The following is a 22,323-nucleotide window of genomic DNA, read 5'->3' as shown; positions in this document are numbered from 1 at the left end:
AATACTGTTTCGTAATCTGAATGCAACCGTGATTATAACTTTGACTTTAGTATTAACCCAAGTTCAACTTTAGTCTTCATTTTCATTACGACGCTCTGAGAGTGTTGATTGCCTCGTAGCCAAGAATATGAAACGAGGATGTTTTTTTTTTCCATTACTCCTTTCCTCTGAGCTGGATTTACTGTGAAATACACAATATCAGTCACTCTGACCTTTGCACAATGGCTTACTTCTTTTCTCTGACATAACATCACTGCAAACTGTATATGTTTTGTTAAAATTTACACCTACAGTTAAATGGTAGTTCCAGTGTTAATGAAGTTTAACACACAGACACACACACTACATATATATATATATATATATATATATATATATAGAGAGAGAGAGAGAGAGAGAGAGAGAGAGAGAGAGAGAGAGAGAGAGAGAGAGAGAGAGAGAGAGAGAGAGAGAGAGAGATATTAGATAGATGAATAGATTGATAGATAGATAGATATTTATATGTATCTTTATCTAATGGCAAGATGGATATCTTCACAAACAAATGACAAATATACTGATTCTGACATTGTAACACGTAGGGGAATGAGACAAAAATAAACTGTTTACCATCTAAGAGATACAGTCTCTTGCATACAACCCTTGCATCTCTTTTTTTTTTCATTTTTATTCCCATAGCGGCCTAGTCCGGGAGAGATTACGACCGGTGTCCTGACCATTGTGCCGAGTCAAAACGACCACGGAAGGAAGCTCAAGTGCCAGGCCAGCAATCCCTCAGTGCCAGGAAGTGCCATCTCGGACTCCGTGACACTTAACGTCCATTGTAAGTGCAGGGCCTCACTTAGAAAGAAGAGAAAAGAGGTCTTTTGTTTCTTACTGGGTCACCCTGGGTTGTTGACTATCCTGAGAAAAAAAATCCTTTTTTTTTTTACCCTATATGTCTGTTACTTATTTTTTTCACATGGGTAGAAAAGAAATCAACTTTCTTTATAACAAATGTTACATTATCTATTTTCTTTGTGTAACATTATCTATGTGTAACATTATCTATTTTCTTTAAAGTAGGTTTTACATTGTCTATTTATCAATATGTTTAGACAATTAAATTCTATTATTTTCATAATTATGCCTCAACTGTTACATATTTCTAGTAATTCATTAGTAACCTATTTCCCATTAACTTGCCCATTTATCAAACTGTCGTATCTATTATAAGCTTTCCATTGACCTCTTCTATCTAATGCCAATTTCATCACACTTCTTACCTCATACCTACATATTACTCTTTGCTGACCTTTCTCATATCCTTCATCTAACTAAGCCAAACCCCATTACATGACCATTACGACCCCCGTTACTACTCGCCATATTACCCCTTATGCCTGCCTATTTCTTGACCCTCAGCTCCTCACTAAGACCCATTATCACTCTGGAAAAGACATGAAAACCAAGGGGCATGGTCTTACATTCACGTGAGCATGGTGCTTTCTGTGAGAGAGAGAGAGAGAGAGAGAGAGAGAGAGAGAGAGAGAGAGAGAGAGAGAGAGAGAGAGAGAGAGAGAGAGAGAGAGAGAGAGAGAGAGAGAGAGAGCACCCTCCTGTTCCCAAGTACATTTCGTAACTCCTTATAGAGAATTTATACCACCTCAGCGCGACTGTGTTAGATAAGCCAATACCAGACTGTTCATTCTATCGTTATCCAATACAACACCAAAATTACTACGATTTCCTAATACCAATTTCCTTTTTTTTTTGTCGCGAATTATCTTTTCAAAAATTCCAAATTTACTTATTTTTTTCTGAATTGTTACGTACCACGTTTCTCCCCTATTTTGATTATGAGGCATATTTCGTATTCTTATAATACCTCCACAACATATGTTCATCATTCACACATAGTCTTCGCACATTCACAAAAACACATACCACCATCTACCACTCTCATTCTCCAACCGCCACCAGCTTTCGCATTCACCACACAGGCGCATACACTACACATTCGCCACACATTCACCACACAGGCACTACAACTACACTTTCGCTACCCATTCACCACATTGGCTATCATTCCATGTTCACCACACACACACACACACACACACACACACACACACACACACACACATATTCGTCATTACCACACCACATTCACTATCCCTTCATGTTCACCCCACACACCACACACACACACATACATACGTACTCGTCATCATCGTCACTATCATCATCATCATCATCATCGTCATCATGATCATCATTAATCATCATGAGAGCTTTCAGACGCAATAATTTCAGAATCCATTTCACGTCCTCTTCAAGCGAGATAGAAAATGGTCTCACTCTCAGACATCAAAACACCTCTCTCCTTTTGATGTCAGAGTCATCAATATTGACACGCGAGGTAGAGAGAGAGAGAGAGAGAGAGAGAGAGAGAGAGAGAGAGAGAGAGAGAGAGAGAGAGATGTCAATGGAATCCTAAATACATTAATATCGAGAGAAAGTCAACATTTGCATTGAAGTGAAGAACTATTCCTCATTCACCCCCTTTTTTCCTCGTCATTTTTTCCCAAATGTTCGGGGGTTTTTTTTAAGGATAAAATTTGGTGAGGATTTTGATGTGTTTCAGTTTTTGCATAATTCCCTCAATCAAAATTTCAAAGCCAAGATGATTCTATTACCCTCTTCACCTCTCTCTCTCTCTCTCTCTCTCTCTCTCTCTCTCTCTCTCTCTCTCTCTCTCTCTCTCTCTCTCTCTCTCTCTCTCTCTCTCTCTCTCTCTCTCTCTCTCTCTCTCTCTCTCTCTCTCTCTCTCTCTCTCTCTCTCTCTCTCTCTCTCTCTCTCTCCCTCGCATGTCAATATCTATCCATCTGTCTGTCTATCTATCTATCATTATCGCCACAGGGATTCTCCCAAAGTTCCTTCTTTCTCCCCCTTTTCCACATTTCGCTCCCTCCCCCTTTCTCCTCCCCTACCCCTTCCTTTCTTTCCTCCCCCGCCCCGCCCCGTGCCCTTAGCTTACCTCATTCTCCACCCTCTCTCGTCCTCCATCCCTCAGATGCTCCCGTGGTCGTCCTCGAGATGGGTAAGAACCTGGTGCCCAACTCCATCAAACAGGGAGACGATGTCTACTTCGAGTGCCGATTCACAGCCAACCCTGAACCCTATAGAGTCAGCTGGGAAAAAGATGTGAGTAAATCTATTTCATTTTCTTTTTTTTTTGCGGGGTGGGGGGGGTGGGGGAGAGTTCTGAGTCTATTCTATCTATCGATGTGTCTGTCTATCTTTCTATATGTATATATATCATGATTTTTCCTCCTTCTCTTCTCCATTTTTTTCTCCCTTTCATTAACTTCTTTATGTTTCAATTAAGGCCCAGCTTTGATGTGGATAGTTACTTTAAAGTTACTTTAAAGTTACTCTCCTTTAAAGTTACTTTAAGTTACTGAGTAACTATCTTTAAAGTTATTTTTAGCTACTAAGTACCTATCCTTTAAAGTTGCTTTAAGTTACTATAGTTACTATCCCTTTAGGTTACTTTAAGTTACAATAGTTACTATCCTTTAAAGTTCCCTTAAAGTTAGTGCATTTACTATCCTTTAGAATTACTTTAAAGTTACTATAGTTACTATCCTTTGAGCTAAGTGATGTGCCATGGTAGGAAGTGGAAATCCACTGTAGATGCTTATCAAAAGTTGAAAGACAAAATAAGGCTTTATCAGAAAGACAGAACTTTTGATTTAGAAATAGAATCCTTAAATGACGTTTGAGATTCTCAAAATAAATTAGAAAACGGCTGAACTGTCTAGTTCAATCAAGATACAACTATCACTGAACGCAAAGGTAATTACGTAATTACTTCGGGGGGTGAAAAAAGTCATTATTATCTTGATTACCTCAATTAGCTGTTTTCAAATCTGTTTCTACCCAGAAAAAAATATGATTCACCGTTCATACAAGTACAGCTGTAAGGCTCTTCCGACTTCAGGTTCGCTTCTATTCAGGTGGGTATCGAACCCAGGATTACAGTATTACCTTCAAGTGAACCAGATCATCTTCTTCTTGCTCAACTTTCAACTTTTGTCCCCTTGAACACGACGGTGCGACCCTTGAGTACGACGGTACGACCCTTGATTACGACGGTACGACCCTTGAGCACGATGGTATGACCCTTGAGTACAACGGTACGACCCTTGAACACGACGGTACGACCCTTGAGTACAACTGTAAGACCCTTGAACACGACGGGTACGACCCTTGAACACGACGGTACGACCCTTGAGCACGATGGCATGACCCTTGCGTACGATTGTAACACCTTTGGTTACGATGACCCTGCGTTTTGACCTGACCCTCACGGGAGTCAGGTCAAGGTCGTCTTCGTGTTGATTGTAGATTTACAGCTGTGCCTACATCCCCTTGTGGGACCTGGGGTTCGTATCCCCTCACTATCGACCCAGGCTACCGTGCCCTCTCTCTCTCTCTCTCTCTCTCTCTCTCTCTCTCTCTCTCTCTCTCTCTCTCTCTCTCTCTCTCTCTCTCTCTCTCTCTCTCTCTCTCTCTCTCTCTCTCTCTCTCTCTCATCCATTCTTCGCCACCCACTGAGCTGAAGGCTTTTTTCCCCCCTTCGGTATTTCTCATTTAATTAGTCTTGCCAAATTTTCTTAATTGTTCTTAATTACCCACGCATCGTGGCCTCGTTGTTTGATCCATTTGTTCTCTGATCGGATTTCCTTTGTATTCTAATAGCTCTTCTTCTTCTTCAGCTTCTTCTTCATCTTCTGCTCCTCCTTCTCCTCCTCCTCCTCCTCCTCTTCTTCATTTTGTTCACAACTGTTCACTTCCTGTGATTATATTACCACATGATTCGACCTTGACGTCTCTTTTAACAGTTCCTTTAAAACATCTCTTATCATCTTTACAAATGCCTTTTGCACGTCTTTCGCCAATTATGAGTTTTCTGAAAAAAAAAAAAAAGACATTCTGTTTGCATTTGATTTAAATTCCTTCTTGTTCTTAATTTTTTCTGTTTATCCTCACTCTTCACGTTCATTGTTATCACACGAATATATCTCTGGCTTTCTTATTGGTGTCATTTCTTTTATATTTTCTCTCTTCATTCTGCTTGTTCTGTTGTTTAATGTTTCCTGTGTTGCGTCGGGTGTTCTCCAGCACTGAACATTGTTCTTGATGGTTGCTTTCTGTCAGTTTACTGTCTATTAGTATACTTATCTATCTATCTATATATCTGTTATCTGTATCTATGTATCTCTTCTGTTTACCTCTCTGTCTGTCTGTCTATATATTTGTCTATCTATTTATCTATCTATCTATATATCTGTTATCTGTATCTATGTATCTCTTCTGTTTACCCCTCTGTCTGTCTGTCTATATATTTGTCTATCTATTTATCTATCTATCTGTCTGTCTGTCTATTTATCTCTCTATCTCTCTCTATCTATCTATCTTTCTATGTGTGCTTTCTCAGTGCACCGTCATCCCCATCCATGATATTACTAAAGAACGTATCCACCACAACATTCTCCCACCCACACCATCACGACCACCACACAACCACTACCAACCACCCCCTCCAACCACCGCCAACACCATCACCAACACCACCCTCAATCCCCACCATCACCACCAACCACCGCCCTCAATCCCCACCAGCACCACCAATTACCATCTTCACCACCATCGCCACCAACCACCACATACAGGCATCATTCTCACTATCTCCCTCATTTTCCCTGCCTTGCCATTGCCCATTTGGGGAGGGAGAAGGGGGGGGGGCGGTGGCGGGCGGCCAATAGCGCCCCAGTCCTTCTCGAATTTAAGCCGCCACTCAATTTCCATCAGTTGATTGGCTGGTAATATCTGTCTGTCTTTACAGATGTATACGCCACTCACCTTATTGGCTTCTCCTCTGGGATTACTTTAGAAGTGCTCCTTTCGAACCCATGCGTTCATTGGAGCCATGCGCTCATTGCGGCCGTGCGTTCATGAAGCCATGCATGCGTTCATTGGGGCCGTGCGTTCATTTGGGCCATGCGTTCATTGGGGCCATGCGTTCATTGGAGCCGTGCGTTTACCGGACTCATCTGTTCACCATTGTTGCTCCCGGATGTTCACTTCATCGTGTGTTCACTATTGTTTCCGTCAGGTGTTCATTTGTTCACCAAGTGTTCAACATGGTTTCTGTCTCCCTCACTGTATGTGATTGTTGCTGTTCATTATATACCTGCGTCTTTTAATCCGTTCAAAATTGTTGTTTAAAGTAGCGCTTGTTAACTGTAATGAATGACCGGTGAACAGACAGACTGACAGATGGATACATAGATAAACAGACGGACAGAAAGATAGATAGATTGATAAATAGATAGATAGATAGTTAGATAGATAGATAGATAGATAGATAGATAGATAAGTAACGCAGAATAAGCAAAAATATTTTCCAATTTACTTTTTCTGGCTTGTTCTTTCCTCTTCTTCCCTTTCTTTCCTCTTTCAGGTTAGTAGAGGTCAAAGGTCAAGCTTTATCTCTCCCGTGTGACCTGACCCGGGCGTCCCTCCCTGCTTACTTAGAAAATAGTGGGAGGCAAAAACGTCTTGGTGGTGTTATAAATGGCACTGTTGGGATGGTCTGGTCAGACACCGGATGGTAGTAGTGTTTGTCGACCAGTTGGGTAGTGGTGAGAGCACCAGTGTCAGTAGTGATGGTGGTAGCAGCGGTGTTAGTTGTGGTAGTGGTGCTGATAGCTCTGACGGGGATGGTTGTAGGGATGATAGTGGTAGATGAACGTGGTAATAGTGATGATGATGAGTTCTGGTGGGGATGGCTGTAGTGATGATAATGGTAAATGAACGTGGTAATAGTGATGATGATGAACTTTGTTGGTGATGGCTATAGTGATGATAGTGGTAAATGAACGTTGTAATAGTGATGATGATGAACTCTGGTGGTGATGGCTGTAGTGATGATAGTGGTAAATGATAATGGCTGTAGTGATGATAGTGGTAAATGAACGTGGTAATAGTGATGATGATAATACTATAATGATACCGTTCCCGTGATTTCTCGGCGACTTCTACGACTTTGTGGTGTGGCAAAGGACACTTAGAGAGTTTAAGGAGCTGGTCCTACACTGGGGAGGATGACCCTTGACCCCTGGCTCCATCAACTGGACCTAGATGGCTATGACCTCAGGGACTGTGGGCAGTCAACATGAAGAAGGTTGTGGGCGGGCAAGTGGTGGCTTAGCTGACAAGCCCTGTGGAAATGCCGTCTGAATTGAGAAAACCAAGGATGCCAACGTCTCTACCTACTCTGGTCTTAGTTGGAAAAATAAAGAAAGAGAAAGAAAGAGAGAAATAGAGAAAGAAAGAAGGAGAAGAGAGGAGGGAGAGAAGAACATATTGAAAGAGACTCTTTCTAACCTCGCCTTCAGATGAAAAGAGAGAGAGAGAGAGAGAGAGAGAGAGAGAGAGAGAGAGAGAGAGAGAGAGAGAGAGAGAGAGAGAGAGAGAGAGAGAGAGCAGCTTCCAGTCGATGTGGCTGCTAAAGGCTTCTTGATCCGCCCATTGGGGTTGAATCAGGCATCAAATGGGTGAAAAGTAGCAAAGGTCTGGCAGGATAAGGTCCTCCCTTGCAGCCCCATAGCCACCAGTTCAGTGGGTGCGTACTGGACACAGAACCTCAATGATGTGTCTATTTTCAACCTCATATACATACACACACACACACACACACACACACACACATACACACACACATATATATATATATATATATATATATATATATATATATATATATATATATATATATATATATATATATATATATATATATATATATTGATGGTAAAAGATAAGGATGTGGTCATAGCTCCTTTTTGCATGTCATTACGTAGATAATCATTGACAAATGCCTTTGATCTATTTGCTCTAATGGTAGGGTGACCAAAATAGGTAATAGCTGGTCTGAACATCTTGGGGAAAGAACAAAGGAATTATAAAGAAGAACCGTGTAACTATATAAACTTTCCAGTCATATAAACTGTCTATCTCGACCAAATACGAAACTAGTGAACCGTTTGGGTTCGCCATGTCAGAAGGGATGGTCAAAGCCAAACTGAGGTAGATATTTACATATCTTTTAGAAGTCAGAGGATCTCCTCCGTTCACAGGTTTGCATATCCTGTGAACCGAAAGTATCTGTTTGACCCATCAACGTAAAGAAAAAAAAAATAGGTAGACGGGGGTAGACCCTGAGATAGACGGGGTAGACCCTGAGATACGTATTTTGGGTGCTAAAGTTGGAAGAGGATAGCGACTCTCCAACTGTCTTAAGACGCGCTGGTTTGAGCCCATTAGGAGTGAAATAGCAGCATAGAATCGAGACATAAATCACATCTTGAGGATAAACCAACAAAGATTGAGAATGATAGTATTATAGATCATACAGAGCCATGATTAAGATAACAGAAGATGGAGAACAAGAAGAAGAAGAAGAAGAAGAAGAAGAAGAATGCAATATGTCTAAGCCTTGTAAAAGATTATACAGAGACATGTATTGATAAAAGAAATGAATAGAAAACACGAGTTTCATGTTCAGAAATACACTGAAATGGCTGGTACATTAAAAATTTATTCTTTGCCTCAAAGAGGTCGTATTCTTAAAAACAGGAAAAACAAGGGAGTTACATTAATTTAGAAATTTTTTTTTTCTCCTTGTCAAGAAGGGGGACTCTTTCTTTAGCCACTTACACAAGACACAAAGACCATGATATACATTTCAAAAGCAAAGTTAGTACGATTTATTGGCCAAGGTGTAATACAGTAGTTACAGATTTTCTATAATGAAAAACTCTGCAATTTTTTAAAAGAGTTCGTAAGGTTGAATATGTAGCAAGTAGACTATGTGACTTTGAGTATCATTTATGATTATATATATATATATATATATATATATATATATATATATATATATATATATATATATATATATATATATATATACAAAATTTCTCTTTATGGACGTAAGGGAATTGTCTAGGAAGTGTCCATCATCCAAGGACTCATAAATATGGTAATACATGAATACATATGTATCCTTTGTATATAGACATGTACAATATATATACATATATGCATACCTAGTTGTCCTTCATTTATTCATATGTATCTATGCCATTTTCACTCAATCGATCTATACTGACGCATATGTCTTGTCATCATAATATCTATCAATATTTATAGAAAGGCCTTTTTTTTTTATTGAATATTGTGATAGAAGATATCTTTCTTTGTGAGAAGAGATATCTTTCTAAGCCATAAACACCGTAAGGAAGACGCCCGTTCCGGGGTGATGAAGCAGACATGTTAAAGCCCTGATAAGGCGTCTGATAATGCTTATCGATAGCTCCTTTGTATTCCAATATATAGATGATAAGAGGGAGAGAGGGTTCTCAAGACATCCCCCCCTCTCCCACACCTCGTTCATCAATTCGGTGATGATAACAGAAGAAGCTGGCTCCTGTCCCCCTCCCCCCACGCAAACACACACACACACACACACACACACACACACACACACACACACGAAGCTTCCGATAAGATGATATTAGATGGATTTTGATGGGCGAACGAGTGGCGCATCTTTCACGGGGCCATCGCTACCTCGGGTGGGGTCGTCTTGGCTAGGCATTATGTATGCCAGCTCGTCTTAGGACAAGGAGGCCCGTCTGAACCGCCAGCCATCACACTTGACTTACGGCCCAGCCTGGCGCGCTCGCCTTATTGGTCGAGGAGGAGGAGGAGGAGGAGGAAGAGGAGGAGGGGTAGTTTGAGGAGGGATGAATGACGGGAGGGAGGGAGAGAGAGGGAGAGGGGGGGAAGGAAGGAGGGAGCTGGATCCTGAAAACGAGTAATGTTGTTTGAACACCCTCATTACCCCCCCACACACACACATCCGTTTTGGATACGAGGAGGAGGATGAGGTGAGGGGTGCGGTGGTGGTGGAGGTGTAGTGTTTCAACCTGGTCTATCAAAAAGGCGACGAGGGTGTTTTTTTTTAACTCCCCCTTCAAGAAGCCAGTGACCAAAAAAAAAAATCCCTGAAGGAATAACACAAGATTACACCAGCGTAGCTTCCCATCTCTCGTGAAAGAGTTTGAACTCCTCTTTTTTTCTTTAATAAACTGCGAAGGTTCCAACCCTCTTCATTACGTCGGGTTAACCCTTCCAGTATCACGAAATAACCTCTTGAACTCTACTTAGCCAGTGGGAGGAAACATTTTGAGGGCTTTGAGGTAAACTCCTTGCAAGTAAAAGTTAATCCCCAGTGAATAAGATTAACTAAATCACTCTGAGTGAAATCCCTCAGCAGGAGGATTTCATCGTCTGGGAAAAGGGCGTTGTTTCTGAAACCTCGTGAACACGAGCGATTAATCCCATCAAACAACGACAAACAACCGTCCCCCATCAAACAACGCCAAACAACCGTCCCCCATCAAACAACACCAATTCAACACCAAAACAACACCAATTCCTTTACGCAATTAACCTATTTTTTTTTTCTCCAAGCCCCTTGAGTGTGTGTGTACACACACACACACACACACACACACACACACACACACACACACACACTTAAACACTCAAACATCAACTACTCAAGTCACAAGAATACAATTAAGGGAAACACATACTCCTTAATTATGAACTGAGAGACTTAATTACGGCTGGCTAATGAAGGTGTAATAGGACATGCTGCTGCCCTCTGTTGTGTTTTCCAGGAAATGGGATGTTAGGGGTTTCCTTCTGCAAATGAGAGAGAAGATTCTTTGCCAGTTTGTGTTTGCTGTTAATTGAAAACGGTGCGTTCATTAACGACGCAATAGCCTCGTTAGTGTGGTTGAATTATCGTGTTAGTATTGAATATAACGGCGAATATATATATATATATATATATATATATATATATATATATATATATATATATATATATATATAATATATATATATATATATATATATATATGCAAATCTGTTCTTGAAGCACTTACTGTATGTGTTGCTGTGGTATTTGAACGAGACAATGAACTTAAATCCAAATCCAATTTCCCTTAGTTTTATTGAAGTCTCTGACACCGGTACGTGGTTATCCACCCATAAACTGAAGGTCTGCCTTCCATATGCAAAGGGTTAATTTGAATATTCATAGGCTGGGTCTTCCTTATTAATCTAAAAAATACAATTTTGTAGTGTCTAGGGCTAAAGTTGGCCTTTGGATTTAATTTCCATTCATTTTTTGAAGGAGACGATTATAATGAATGGTAATATCTTTTTTTTTCTTTTTTTGGACGATAAGATATGGAAAATGAAATGTACGAAAATTGTAGAAGGTGGGTGATTCGAATTTTTAAGCTCCCTCAATGAGCTTATCTTCTCAAATATTCCTGTTACTATGATTTAATATAATTCTTATAATAAAGTGTATTAAAATCCTTCTTTACTCCTCTACTCCCTCCCACTCCCCCAAACACACAACATAGGACTTTTCCATAATATTCTCCGCGAAAATGTAATCCCATTTAACCAAACAAAAGTAATTTTCCTCACATCCTGAAACAGAGAAACACACACACACACAAAACAACTTTGTTCAAAATGCTCGTGCAGTGAAATTCAACCTGGTCGAAATTTTTAAAGTAGATCTTCCCTCATTTTTTTTTAGAATACCATAGAGCAATGTAACACTTATTGGAATACCAGAAGAAAGTAATGGAATATTGTTAGTTAGAATATTCTTAGAACTGATAGCTGTTACAGGATATTCTCTTATATAAGAGAAAGTTTGGCTATATAAAAGTAAGGTTGGCTAATCTACTTGACCATCACCCAATCTTGCCTAGTCCACGTCCCCAATCCCCAAGCTATGCCAGTCCACGTCTTCAGTTCACAAGCTTGGCCAATCTAAGTCCACATCTCACCAAGATTGACCAATCTTCTATTCTTTTGCAATTCCACAAATCCTTTCCTTGTTTTGACCTCTTGCCTTTGAATGAGATGGAGTGCATACGTGTGTGTGTGTGTGTGTGTGTGTGTGTGTGTGTGTGTACGTACGAAAACCATAAAAGTAATAAATACACAGATTCTTGAAACTTTTGTAATACTCGTTCGAATAAAAATAAACAGCACCACAAAGCTGGACTGTGAAATATTTAAGCTTCCATTTGTAATATTGGAGCCGCCGTCCATGAGAGGAACTTGCAATGCCAGTTTGTTTGTGCCTGCGGATTTCATGCCAGCACACACACACACACACACACACACACACACACACACACACACACACACACACACACACACACACACACACACACACACACATACATACACACACACACACACATTCAACCTTATTCAATCATTGACAACACAAAGCAAAATAAAGAGATGCGTTGACAGACAGTAAATCAAGTTGAGTGAGTAACCGCTGAATAGACAGGAGACAGCAGGGCTGTAGAAACCTTGCCTGGTTTAACGTTCATATGCATAAACCTCAAAACATAAACCCAGAGAGAATCTTAGAACATTTGAAAGGTAAAATGTGTTCGTGTTATAAAATGTCTGAAAGCTCCTGGATCCTGAGGAAGAAGATGAGAGATGGAGAGGATAATTAGAAAGACATTTTGTCTACAATATATCCCAATGTATTCTTGATTTTATGGGAATCAAATACGTTCTTAAGAATACTATCTTTGATGTATTTCTTCTTATATATCACACACTTGCTTGACGATCTTAAAGTAACCATAGCACCTCCTTACTTAAGACGGTCAGTTATCACACTAACTTCCCCAGCCGTGGTCAAGTAACCATAACCCATGTATACTTACAAAAGTTACCACTTTTGCCCACTTTTGCCAGCCTGAACTTACAACTTCACTTAAGACTACCCCCGTCTCTAGTCACCTACAAACCGTTCGTACAGGACTGAGGTTGTGGAGAGGTGGTGGACGAAAAGGATCCTTTCGAGAGAGAGAGAGAGAGAGAGAGAGAGAGAGAGAGAGAGAGAGAGAGAGAGAGAGAGAGAGAGAGAGAGAGAGAGACGTAGGGTAAGGTAGGTGTGGATGGGACTGGGTGTTGCTATGGGTTGGTAGGGCTTGGCTGAATGCGTTTCCTAGGGCGCCGCCCCTCCCCCCAGAAGTAATGTGTAAAGGAGGAAAGTGTGATATAAGATTTTGCCAGACGACCTGCTGAGAGGATACGTTCGTCACACATCTCTGACCATGTTGTCAGGACGAGGGAAAACATGTGTTACAAGGACGTATAATAGTCCTAATAGTCCTTCTATCTACAACATCAAAAGAAATAAGGAACTCCAGTACAACTGTTCCATTACCCTCCAGACCTGTGGTCGCTTGAACTATCGAAACTCATGGATTCATTGCTCGGGTATCCCCAGACCCACAACTTGTGGAGCTAACAAGGATTCCCATCCAGCCCGCGTTCCTCCAAGTCAGGTGTCCTGGATTTGCGATTATTGGTCCAGTTTCGTGATGGTGGCGCTCTAGCTTTGCATCCTGGACCTGGAAATCCTCTGACCAACTAGGCGAGTAATGTTACTGCAAATTAGGTGTGCTAGAGAGGAGGAGCTGCTGCTGCTGCTCCTGCTGCCTCACTGGAGCTAGTGTGCGTGTGTGTGTGTGGTTGTCTGTGTGTGAGGGAGTGAGTGAGTGTGTGGTTCATATCTACGATCGTTGGATTTGCATCGCCTGATGGATATTCCAGAGGCGCGTTTTCAAAGGCCCTTTTGGTATCTACAATTAGGAGGGCGTTTGGAAATGCAGGAGTAGCAACAGCCGCTGCTGCCACGTCCTGTAGAAACTAATGGATTGAGGGCAATTGTATATTTCATTGTCTGACTCTTGCAAAGTTCCAGTGTGGGGGAAGAGGGGGTATACCTTCCTCCTGGGACTGGAACGAAGGCATGGAAAGCCTGTACTGTTGCCACGAGCAGTGACCCCAGCGTTTATCTATGTTGGTGATCCAGAATTGATGACGATAAATTCAGGAAGGAATATATCATATGTTAAGTCTTCTTTTTTTTGTCAATCTCATATAGTCTACATATATTCTTGTGGTATATTCATTTTCTTCTGAATGTACTAGATCATGTGAGGGTTTCCTTTCTTTTATCCTAATCCCAAAAGGAGAGAAGAAAATGAGATTCACAATATTCATCGTCTTTCCTTATTCATTTTCTGTTTGATGATTCTTTTCCCACAGAAATGTTTAGGGTATTTCTAAAGCTGAGCCTTTAGGCTAATTTCTAGTTAACACAATATTCGTAAATCTGTCGTAGCTTAGATATTAACATCACAGCAAAAAAATAAAGAAAAAAAGATGTGAAATGCAGTATATAGTATTCCTTGTAGCAGAGAACCATCAACCCATCTTGACCAATGAGAATAAATGAACCTTTTCTGATTGTTTCCCCCCCATTTCTTCTTCTGCCCATCAGAGCGAGGAGGTCAAGCACAACCAGACTGCCGGAGTGATCATGAGCGGCCACAGCCTCGTCCTGCAGCAGGTCGAGAGGTCGAGTGCTGGTGAATACACGTGTTCAGCCACGAACACCCAAGGAACACAGCTCTCCAACCCCGTCAGGCTGGACATCATGTGTGAGTACTGGTGGAGGAGGAGTAGGAGAAGAGGGTGGTGGTGGAGTGTAGCGCAAGTCCCTCCTTCGCCCTTCACTTGAGCCTGGCGAATAATGACATACACACACACACACACACACACACACACACACACACACACACACACACACACACACACACACACACACACACACACACACACAAACACACACACACACACACAAACACACACACACACACACACACACACACACACACACACACACACATACACACACACACACACACACACACACACACACACACACACACACACACACACACACAGTACTCCTGGACAGATATTGATCTTGTTATAGGGTCATATGTTTCCCCCGAGAGACGTGGCTCGTCTGGCTAGGCTGACTTGAGAGCCGTCTCCCTCACCACACACACACACACACACACACACACACACACACACGCAGACGACACCCTGCCAGAGCTACAGCCTGAACTATTGTCTCCAAGTGGAAGGTTGTATTTCAAATGGACTGACGTTGGTGTAATGAAGTGGAGCCTCTCTCAATATATATATATATATATATATATATATATATATATATATATATATATATATATATATATATATATATATATATATATATATATATATATATATATATATATATATATGGCCTAAGGAAAGTAACAGTTTCAGTATTAACCATATTCCCTATAACCCTAGTCTTTGGCAGCTAAAAATGAAACAAAACTAACAAGAGTAATTAGTCATAGATTCAAATGTTAGTTCACCATAGATAACATATCTTCGATTATGGGATGGTGGAGACGTAATGATAAAAGTTAAATGGCACCTGAGGGGGAAAAACAGTCATTCCTTCTAAGTCAAGGAACGGGAGGGGAAAGTTTGGAAAGTATAAGTGTTCGATAGAATCAGAGTTGCCTTCGAAAGTTTGCATGAGTTTTTGCAAGCTCGTTCTGACGCTTCTGAAGCCATTTATAAAAGAATTTAGATTAATAGAAATGCCTCCCCAAGCCCCCCGCCCTCCGCCCCCCTCCTCCTTTTTTTCTAAGAAGATTGGAAAGAGAATTTCCAATAATTTCATTGTAGGATATTTTGAAAAAAAAAAGTGAACGGTTGTGATGATGGAACTTGTCTATGAAGATGTCCATAAGAGGATTAGAACTCAATCTGTATAGCGTGGTAGGTGATTGGAACCCCCAAATTCAGGATTGCTGTGGCAGTAAAGACAATGATTGCAAAGACGATGAAGCCAGTTGAAGAAGTTGATGAATCTATAGCATGAATCCACTGAAGATCTGACTCCCGTCTTAAATGACGGTCACTTCCTCGTGGCTTCAAAATAGCTGAGTTTAAATTCAAGGCATCATGATAGCCGAGTTTAGAGGCTTTACAATGGCTGAGTTTAAAAAAGAAAAGGCTTCACAACGCTGGAGTTTAAAGGCTTCGCAACAACGGTGTTTAAAGGCTTCACAATGGCGGAGGCTTTGTAGTGAACAAGGATGAAGACTTCAAAATGGCCGAGTTTGATTGTCATTATATAGATGATAAGTTCTTGTAGTTATTGTCATTAGAACAATCTTCCTTCCTGTTCATAATTTTGTTTCATGAAGAAAGTTTTAACTTGATTAGGTCGTTATCTATCCTCCTCTGCCACATCCTTTGACCTAACACGATCAAGCCGGGTTGAAACTGACGCTGGTGACCTCCCCAACACATCTTGACCTCTAACCTCAGCTCGAGGTGTTGACTCTAGCGAGGTAACACCCACAGGGTCGATTGAACCCCCCTTCACTTGAGCTCACCCCTTTTAACTAATTCCTACCATTGACCCTTGACCGAAGAATCGGAGGCCTTGACCTTTGACCTAACGTTATCCCTCAGATCCTGATCCCGGACAAAAACTCCAAGAGATTTAACCTTTGGCCCTACACGATATCAGGTTGAGTCATACGATTTCTGTGCATCATCACTCATTATCTCCTTTCACCTCTCACTCGATCCTGACCATGCCTGTTCGAACCTCCGAACCCTTTTGTTAACCTTAGCCTGAACTCGGAACCTTAAAGTGGTACTGAATATGATCAGCTTCGAATCATAAATCAAAGGAAAAAGCTTCAAACTCCCGAATCTCTAGTAAACATATACCTACAGTGTTTATTTTTGGCCACCAAATCTTGAGCTACTGAAACAAGACACATGAACCATTGAACCTCACCCAGATTGGCCTTGAACCTTAGTGAACCATAAGGAACCTGAACGAACCTGAAGCCTCTGAAAATTATCCGGAGAGAAAAGCTGACAAGAGTCAAAGTTAAGTATTCTTGTTATGGGTGGAACCTGAAGACCCCTCTTGAAAGTAAGGTACGCCAGTAACTTCTTGGTCCTCCCCTCTCCCCTTCCCACTCCCCCTTCCTTTCCCCCCCTCCCCCTCCCCCTCTCACTCCCCCTTCCTTGCCCCCCTCCCCCTCCCCCTCCCCCTTCCCCACGGTGAATAATTAGACTGCTGGATTCAGGGTTGAGAGACTAATCCCGGAGCATTATTCCAGGCCGAAATAAAAGCCTATTCCAGGGCGCCGGTAAAGTTCTCGGGGTTATGAGAAGTTTAAATGTTCCATTAAATCCAGCTACTGGTTACGATTGGATTCTGCCTAAGGTGCCTTTCCAGGTATTTTCCTGGGAAAGATTTTGGATTTCCTCCTCATTAGGAAACGAAGAGCATTATGTATGTATAAATGTACACACACACACACACACACACACACACACACACACACATATATATATATATATATATATATATATATATATATATATATATATATATATATATATATATATATATATATATATATATATATATATATATATATATATATATATATATATATATATATATATATATATATATATATATATATATATATATATATATATATATATATATATATATATATATATATATATATATATATATATATATATATATATATATATATATATATATATACATATATATTCACCTTACCTCTGTTGGTTGCTACGTGTAAGTTCCAGGAGTAGAGAAGCCAAGAGGAGTATAGCAGTTCCTTGCTGCACAGGACTACATGTTCTGAAATGCATGGAGGCATAGTGTGCTTTGCATTTTACAACCTTTTCATTGAAGGGTAATTGTCGGCTGATATAGTACGAAAATATGCGTTCCTCTAACACTGAAAGGCTTATAAGATGCTATTTTCTGCTATAGTTAATGAGGTTGCATTATCATGTTCAAGAAAGTCCCCAATAAGAGGGCGACCTCATTAAGATAAAGGAACGACCTCATTAACTTTAGTGAGTGCCTACCTTGCTCCAGCAGCCTGGGAGACGCTTACAAGAAAAGAATGCTTTAAGAAAAGATTTTTCATCAGTGTATCATGGATATATTCATCTATCAACCTTTTTGTCAATCGCTCTTTTTATCTACGTATAAATCACTTTATTTTCTTTAACTATTTATCTATAGTTACGTTAGGAACATCATTACCGCCTTAGGAAAATAAAATTACTACTGTAACAACAGTACAATGTATCGTTCACACTGGCTTGAAATGCCACTATTAATCTTATTTTTTCCCTTAGAAAACTACACCATTCACCATCTCATTTAAGCTATGCATATATAAGCACCCGTTGCTAAAGTATCATTCCCTAAAAAGACAAAAGAAGATGATATACCGAGATGTTCAAAGACACATTTTCGTTGTGTGAAGTTCATTTAACCGACTGAAGTTGGGTCAGCGCACCTGCAGTTTTAATTATTAATTATGGAGATTGGATGAGTGTTTTAATGAGGCGAAGGAGAATGGGGGATGGGGATTTACGAGGGGACTGAAAATGGGAACCCTGGATAATTTCTTTTTGTAAATATATATATATATATATATATATATATATATATATATATATATATATATATATATATATATATATATATATATATATATATATATATCCAAAGCAAAAACAGCAGTAGATTACTGGTAAAGCATTTCCAGGTTTACATAAACTTTTAGCGAATCTCTTAAAACCTGGCTTCAGTGTTCAGTACCCTTGGGTGATGCGAACTGAGCGTCGAAACATTGATTCTAAGGTTCACACGAGATTTCGAACACAGCTCTTGATTAAATAGTAAATCCGATGTCTCGTTCGCAATCCACTGGACGAATCAGTGTCATAAAATGTGAACCACCGGTTAACAATCCTGAAGAAATATAATGGACACAAAAATATATAACACAAAAGTTTTAGGAGCTAAAGATAGATGTTGCATAAAGAAACAGGTTTGGGAGGTTTTCGAACCCTTGATTGAACAGACCTTAAAGAGTTTGTTCTTCATCCCCCTCACTCACCACCACTACCACAACCCCAAACCCTCTCTTTACGGAATTCTTTACGGTATGCTGTGCTGCGTCTTTATGGTATGCTGTGCCGCGTCTTTATTGTATGCTGTGCCGCGTCTTTATGGTATGCTGTGCCGCGTCTTTATGGTATGCTGTGCCGCGTCTTTATCTCAGAAGCAACTCGCGAAGAGACCGCGAGACCGCGAGACCGCGAGACTCGCTAATAGGCATGCTGATAGCCTCGTAATAACGACGCATCCCCCATAACGCCAGTGGGAGGAGAATATATGTATATATATATATATATATATATGGACGACCCACCTTCTGGTGTGTCATATGTTAATGGTATATTAAACTGTGTTTTAAACCCACGAAGGAGGGAGGGAGGGAGGGAGATCTCAATATACTTCCACGGTTGCTTTTTGAAGCAAAGCTCTTTTGTTTATTCTTTCAGAGGCTTGTACCATTTATATATATATATATATATATATATATATATATATATATATATATATATATATATATATATATATATATATATATATATATATAACTTGTTGATAGTTTGAGTGTAAGGAGGTGTGTGTGTGTGTGGGTGTGTGTGACGAGGTTGTGATCCAGGTGTCGACCGTGTGGGAAGTACTTGGGTGTATACAACAGTTGTGGATAGGTATACACACACACACACACACACACACACACACACACACACACACACACACACACACACACACACGGGTAAACAGTCTCGGACGAAGAGAAATAATTACAACCAGATTCTTGGCCTCCATCACGCCATCCCTGACTGTAACTAGACGGCCCATCTTACCACTCTCCAGCATATCATTCCCGACCTCGTTGACCCAAGAGTATACCACGTTTTTTGAACCCGGCATCTCCCCTAAGGACGGTATGATAATGCTCCGGGATCAGCAAAACGGCTTTTTGTGCCGTAAATAAGACTCAGTTGGGGAGCAAGTTAGAGATACTCCGAGGCAGGAAGGAGAGGGAGCGAGGGTAAAGAAAATGGGAGGTAGGAGTCAAGGGGTACAGGAAAGAAGTGATAAGCAGAAAATGGGAAGCATATGGATAAAATGGTGGAAGAAAATGGTTAATAGGGTTGGGATTAAAGGTAGGAAAATAAGTGGTGGGGCAAAGGTAAAGAAAAGAAAATAGAGATGGGGAGGGAGAGGAAAGAAAAGAAAACGAGATGTTGAGACGATGTTGAAAGGAGTGATGATATACTCTCTCTCTCTCTCTCTCTCTCTCTCTCTCTCTCTCTCTCTCTCTCTCTCTCTCTCTCTCTCTCTCTCTCTCTCTCTCTCTCTCTCTCTCTCTCCCGGTCTTCCTCCGTCGTCCTGGACAGTTATGTATCCAGCTGTCACCACCACCAGCACCAGCAGCAGGAGGGTCCCACAACTAGGTACAGAGTTAAATTACCCTCGCGGCGCGAAGCAGCCCTGAACCCTGACAGAGAGAGAGAGAGAGAGAGAGAGAGAGAGAGAGAGAGAGAGAGAGAGAGAGAGAGAGAGAGAGAGAGGACATGTCCCCTCCCTCCCCTCCTGAGCGAGGATAAGCCCTGGGACCTGAGGGATAGGATGTACAGTACGTCTAAGCAAAGGCAAAGTCGACGGCCCTGATATACAGAGATTCTGTTCATACACAGTTGATCACGGTGATGATCCTTACTTCATCATGCCTGTTGCACGTAGCCATGTGATGGCGTATGTACTCAATATACATACATATGTATTTGGAGTGTTATATTGGTATATAGTGGATGATGAATTGCTATTACAAAATAGGCTGAAGAATTCAGTGTATCAAATGTATATTAGTAACGTAGATATAAATGATAATCACAAGAGTGATAAAGAAAGCTATAATCCCCAAATACGTCCCACACCCCACTTGTATAAATCACCAGTCGCAAAAGAACTTGTACTCTTTATTGAGACAGTTTAAACTCTATTTACATACCCCGGGCAGCGCTAGGCCCCATCCCCCCATCCCCTCCCCCACCCCCATAAACGATCTAGACGGACGTTAATTCACTTGTCTTCAGTCACCTCTGTATTTCAGTCTTGCGTTTCATTAAGCAGCAGGAAAATTCATCCTCCCTGACACGTATTCGACAACCCGTCCGCCCCGGACGAATTAGGAAAGGCACACTGGGAGTCGTCTGATTATGTACATTAGAGCCAACTTTAACCCTAGACGAGCTCAACTATACCCTGAGTTTCGAGACCTGGTTCGAAATATTCGAACTGCTTCGAGTTAAACTGAACTGTTTAGAGTTAGGTGGATTGTTGCGACTGGGTTAATGAACGGTCGTAAGTTCGAGGTCTCGTTCGAAATATTCAAACTGCTTTGAATTACTGAACGGTTTCGAGCTGGTGGTGGAGGGGGGTTTGGGAGGACTATTACTGGGTTAATGAAGTATCTCGAGTCACTTGACGCTTCACTCAGAGTTCGAGACCTGGTCTGAAATATTGGAACTGCTTCGAGTTAGTGAACTGCATCGAGCTGGGGTACTTCGAGAACGTTAATGAAGCTCTTCCATTTTGCATTTATAACAGCAGTTTAATGATAATGAGATACTTATCAATAATGATTCTGATGTTAATTCAGTTATCAATAATTCACATGTTTTCGGTATATCAGTTGATTCTAAACGCGTTTGTGGACAAATTTGACAAAGGAGACTGAGTTCTCTACATTTTCAACATATATCTTTTCTTTCTTTCAAACTATTCGCCATTTCCCGCGTTAGCATGGTAGCGTTAAGAACAGAGGACTGGGCCTCTGAGGGAATATCACTGTCGCACTGATGACCCAGGTTCGATTCACTGTGTACCTGGAGGTCAATAGTTTACATCAGATATTATGTGTACATTACATACTTGACGTGAGTGTGTGTGTGTGTGTGTGTGTGTGTGTGTGTGTGTGTGTGTTATCTTTCTTACTAACTAAAGATATCTTTTCGTTTCAGATCCTCCAGAATGCATGGTTGACCAACCCACCGTGCTGGCGGTGGGGCGTGGCGAAAGGGTCAACATCACCTGCCGGGTCGCCAGCAACCCTCCCAGGTCAGAGAGAGGTCATCCTCATACCACCGTCAATGACAACCATTTCCCAATTGATCAGTCTGATTAATGTCATTTTCGGGGGGGTCATTCCTTAGCCAAGATCACCTCCACATCACCTCAGTAATGACCACAATATCCGATTAATCTTTTC

The 22,323-nt window shown here is 40.9% G+C and overlaps 1 protein-coding gene across 3 annotated transcripts in view; it reads left to right on the top strand.

The window, feature by feature from the left end:
- Positions 1-22,323, top strand: part of LOC139758026 (nephrin-like) — a 238,177-nt gene that overhangs the window by 191,306 nt on the left and 24,548 nt on the right. For all 3 annotated transcript variants that reach the window (XM_071679033.1, XM_071679032.1, XM_071679031.1), the window contains exons 8-11: positions 679-823; positions 3,057-3,187; positions 14,535-14,694; positions 22,076-22,172. In XM_071679033.1, coding sequence (XP_071535134.1) covers positions 679-823; positions 3,057-3,187; positions 14,535-14,694; positions 22,076-22,172 — 533 coding nt within the window. The remainder of the gene's footprint in view (positions 1-678; positions 824-3,056; positions 3,188-14,534; positions 14,695-22,075; positions 22,173-22,323) is intronic.

Source organism: Panulirus ornatus, chromosome 29, assembly GCF_036320965.1.
Source record: "Panulirus ornatus isolate Po-2019 chromosome 29, ASM3632096v1, whole genome shotgun sequence".
NCBI lineage: Eukaryota > Metazoa > Arthropoda > Malacostraca > Decapoda > Palinuridae > Panulirus > Panulirus ornatus.
This window is presented reverse-complemented; position numbering and strand designations above follow the sequence as displayed.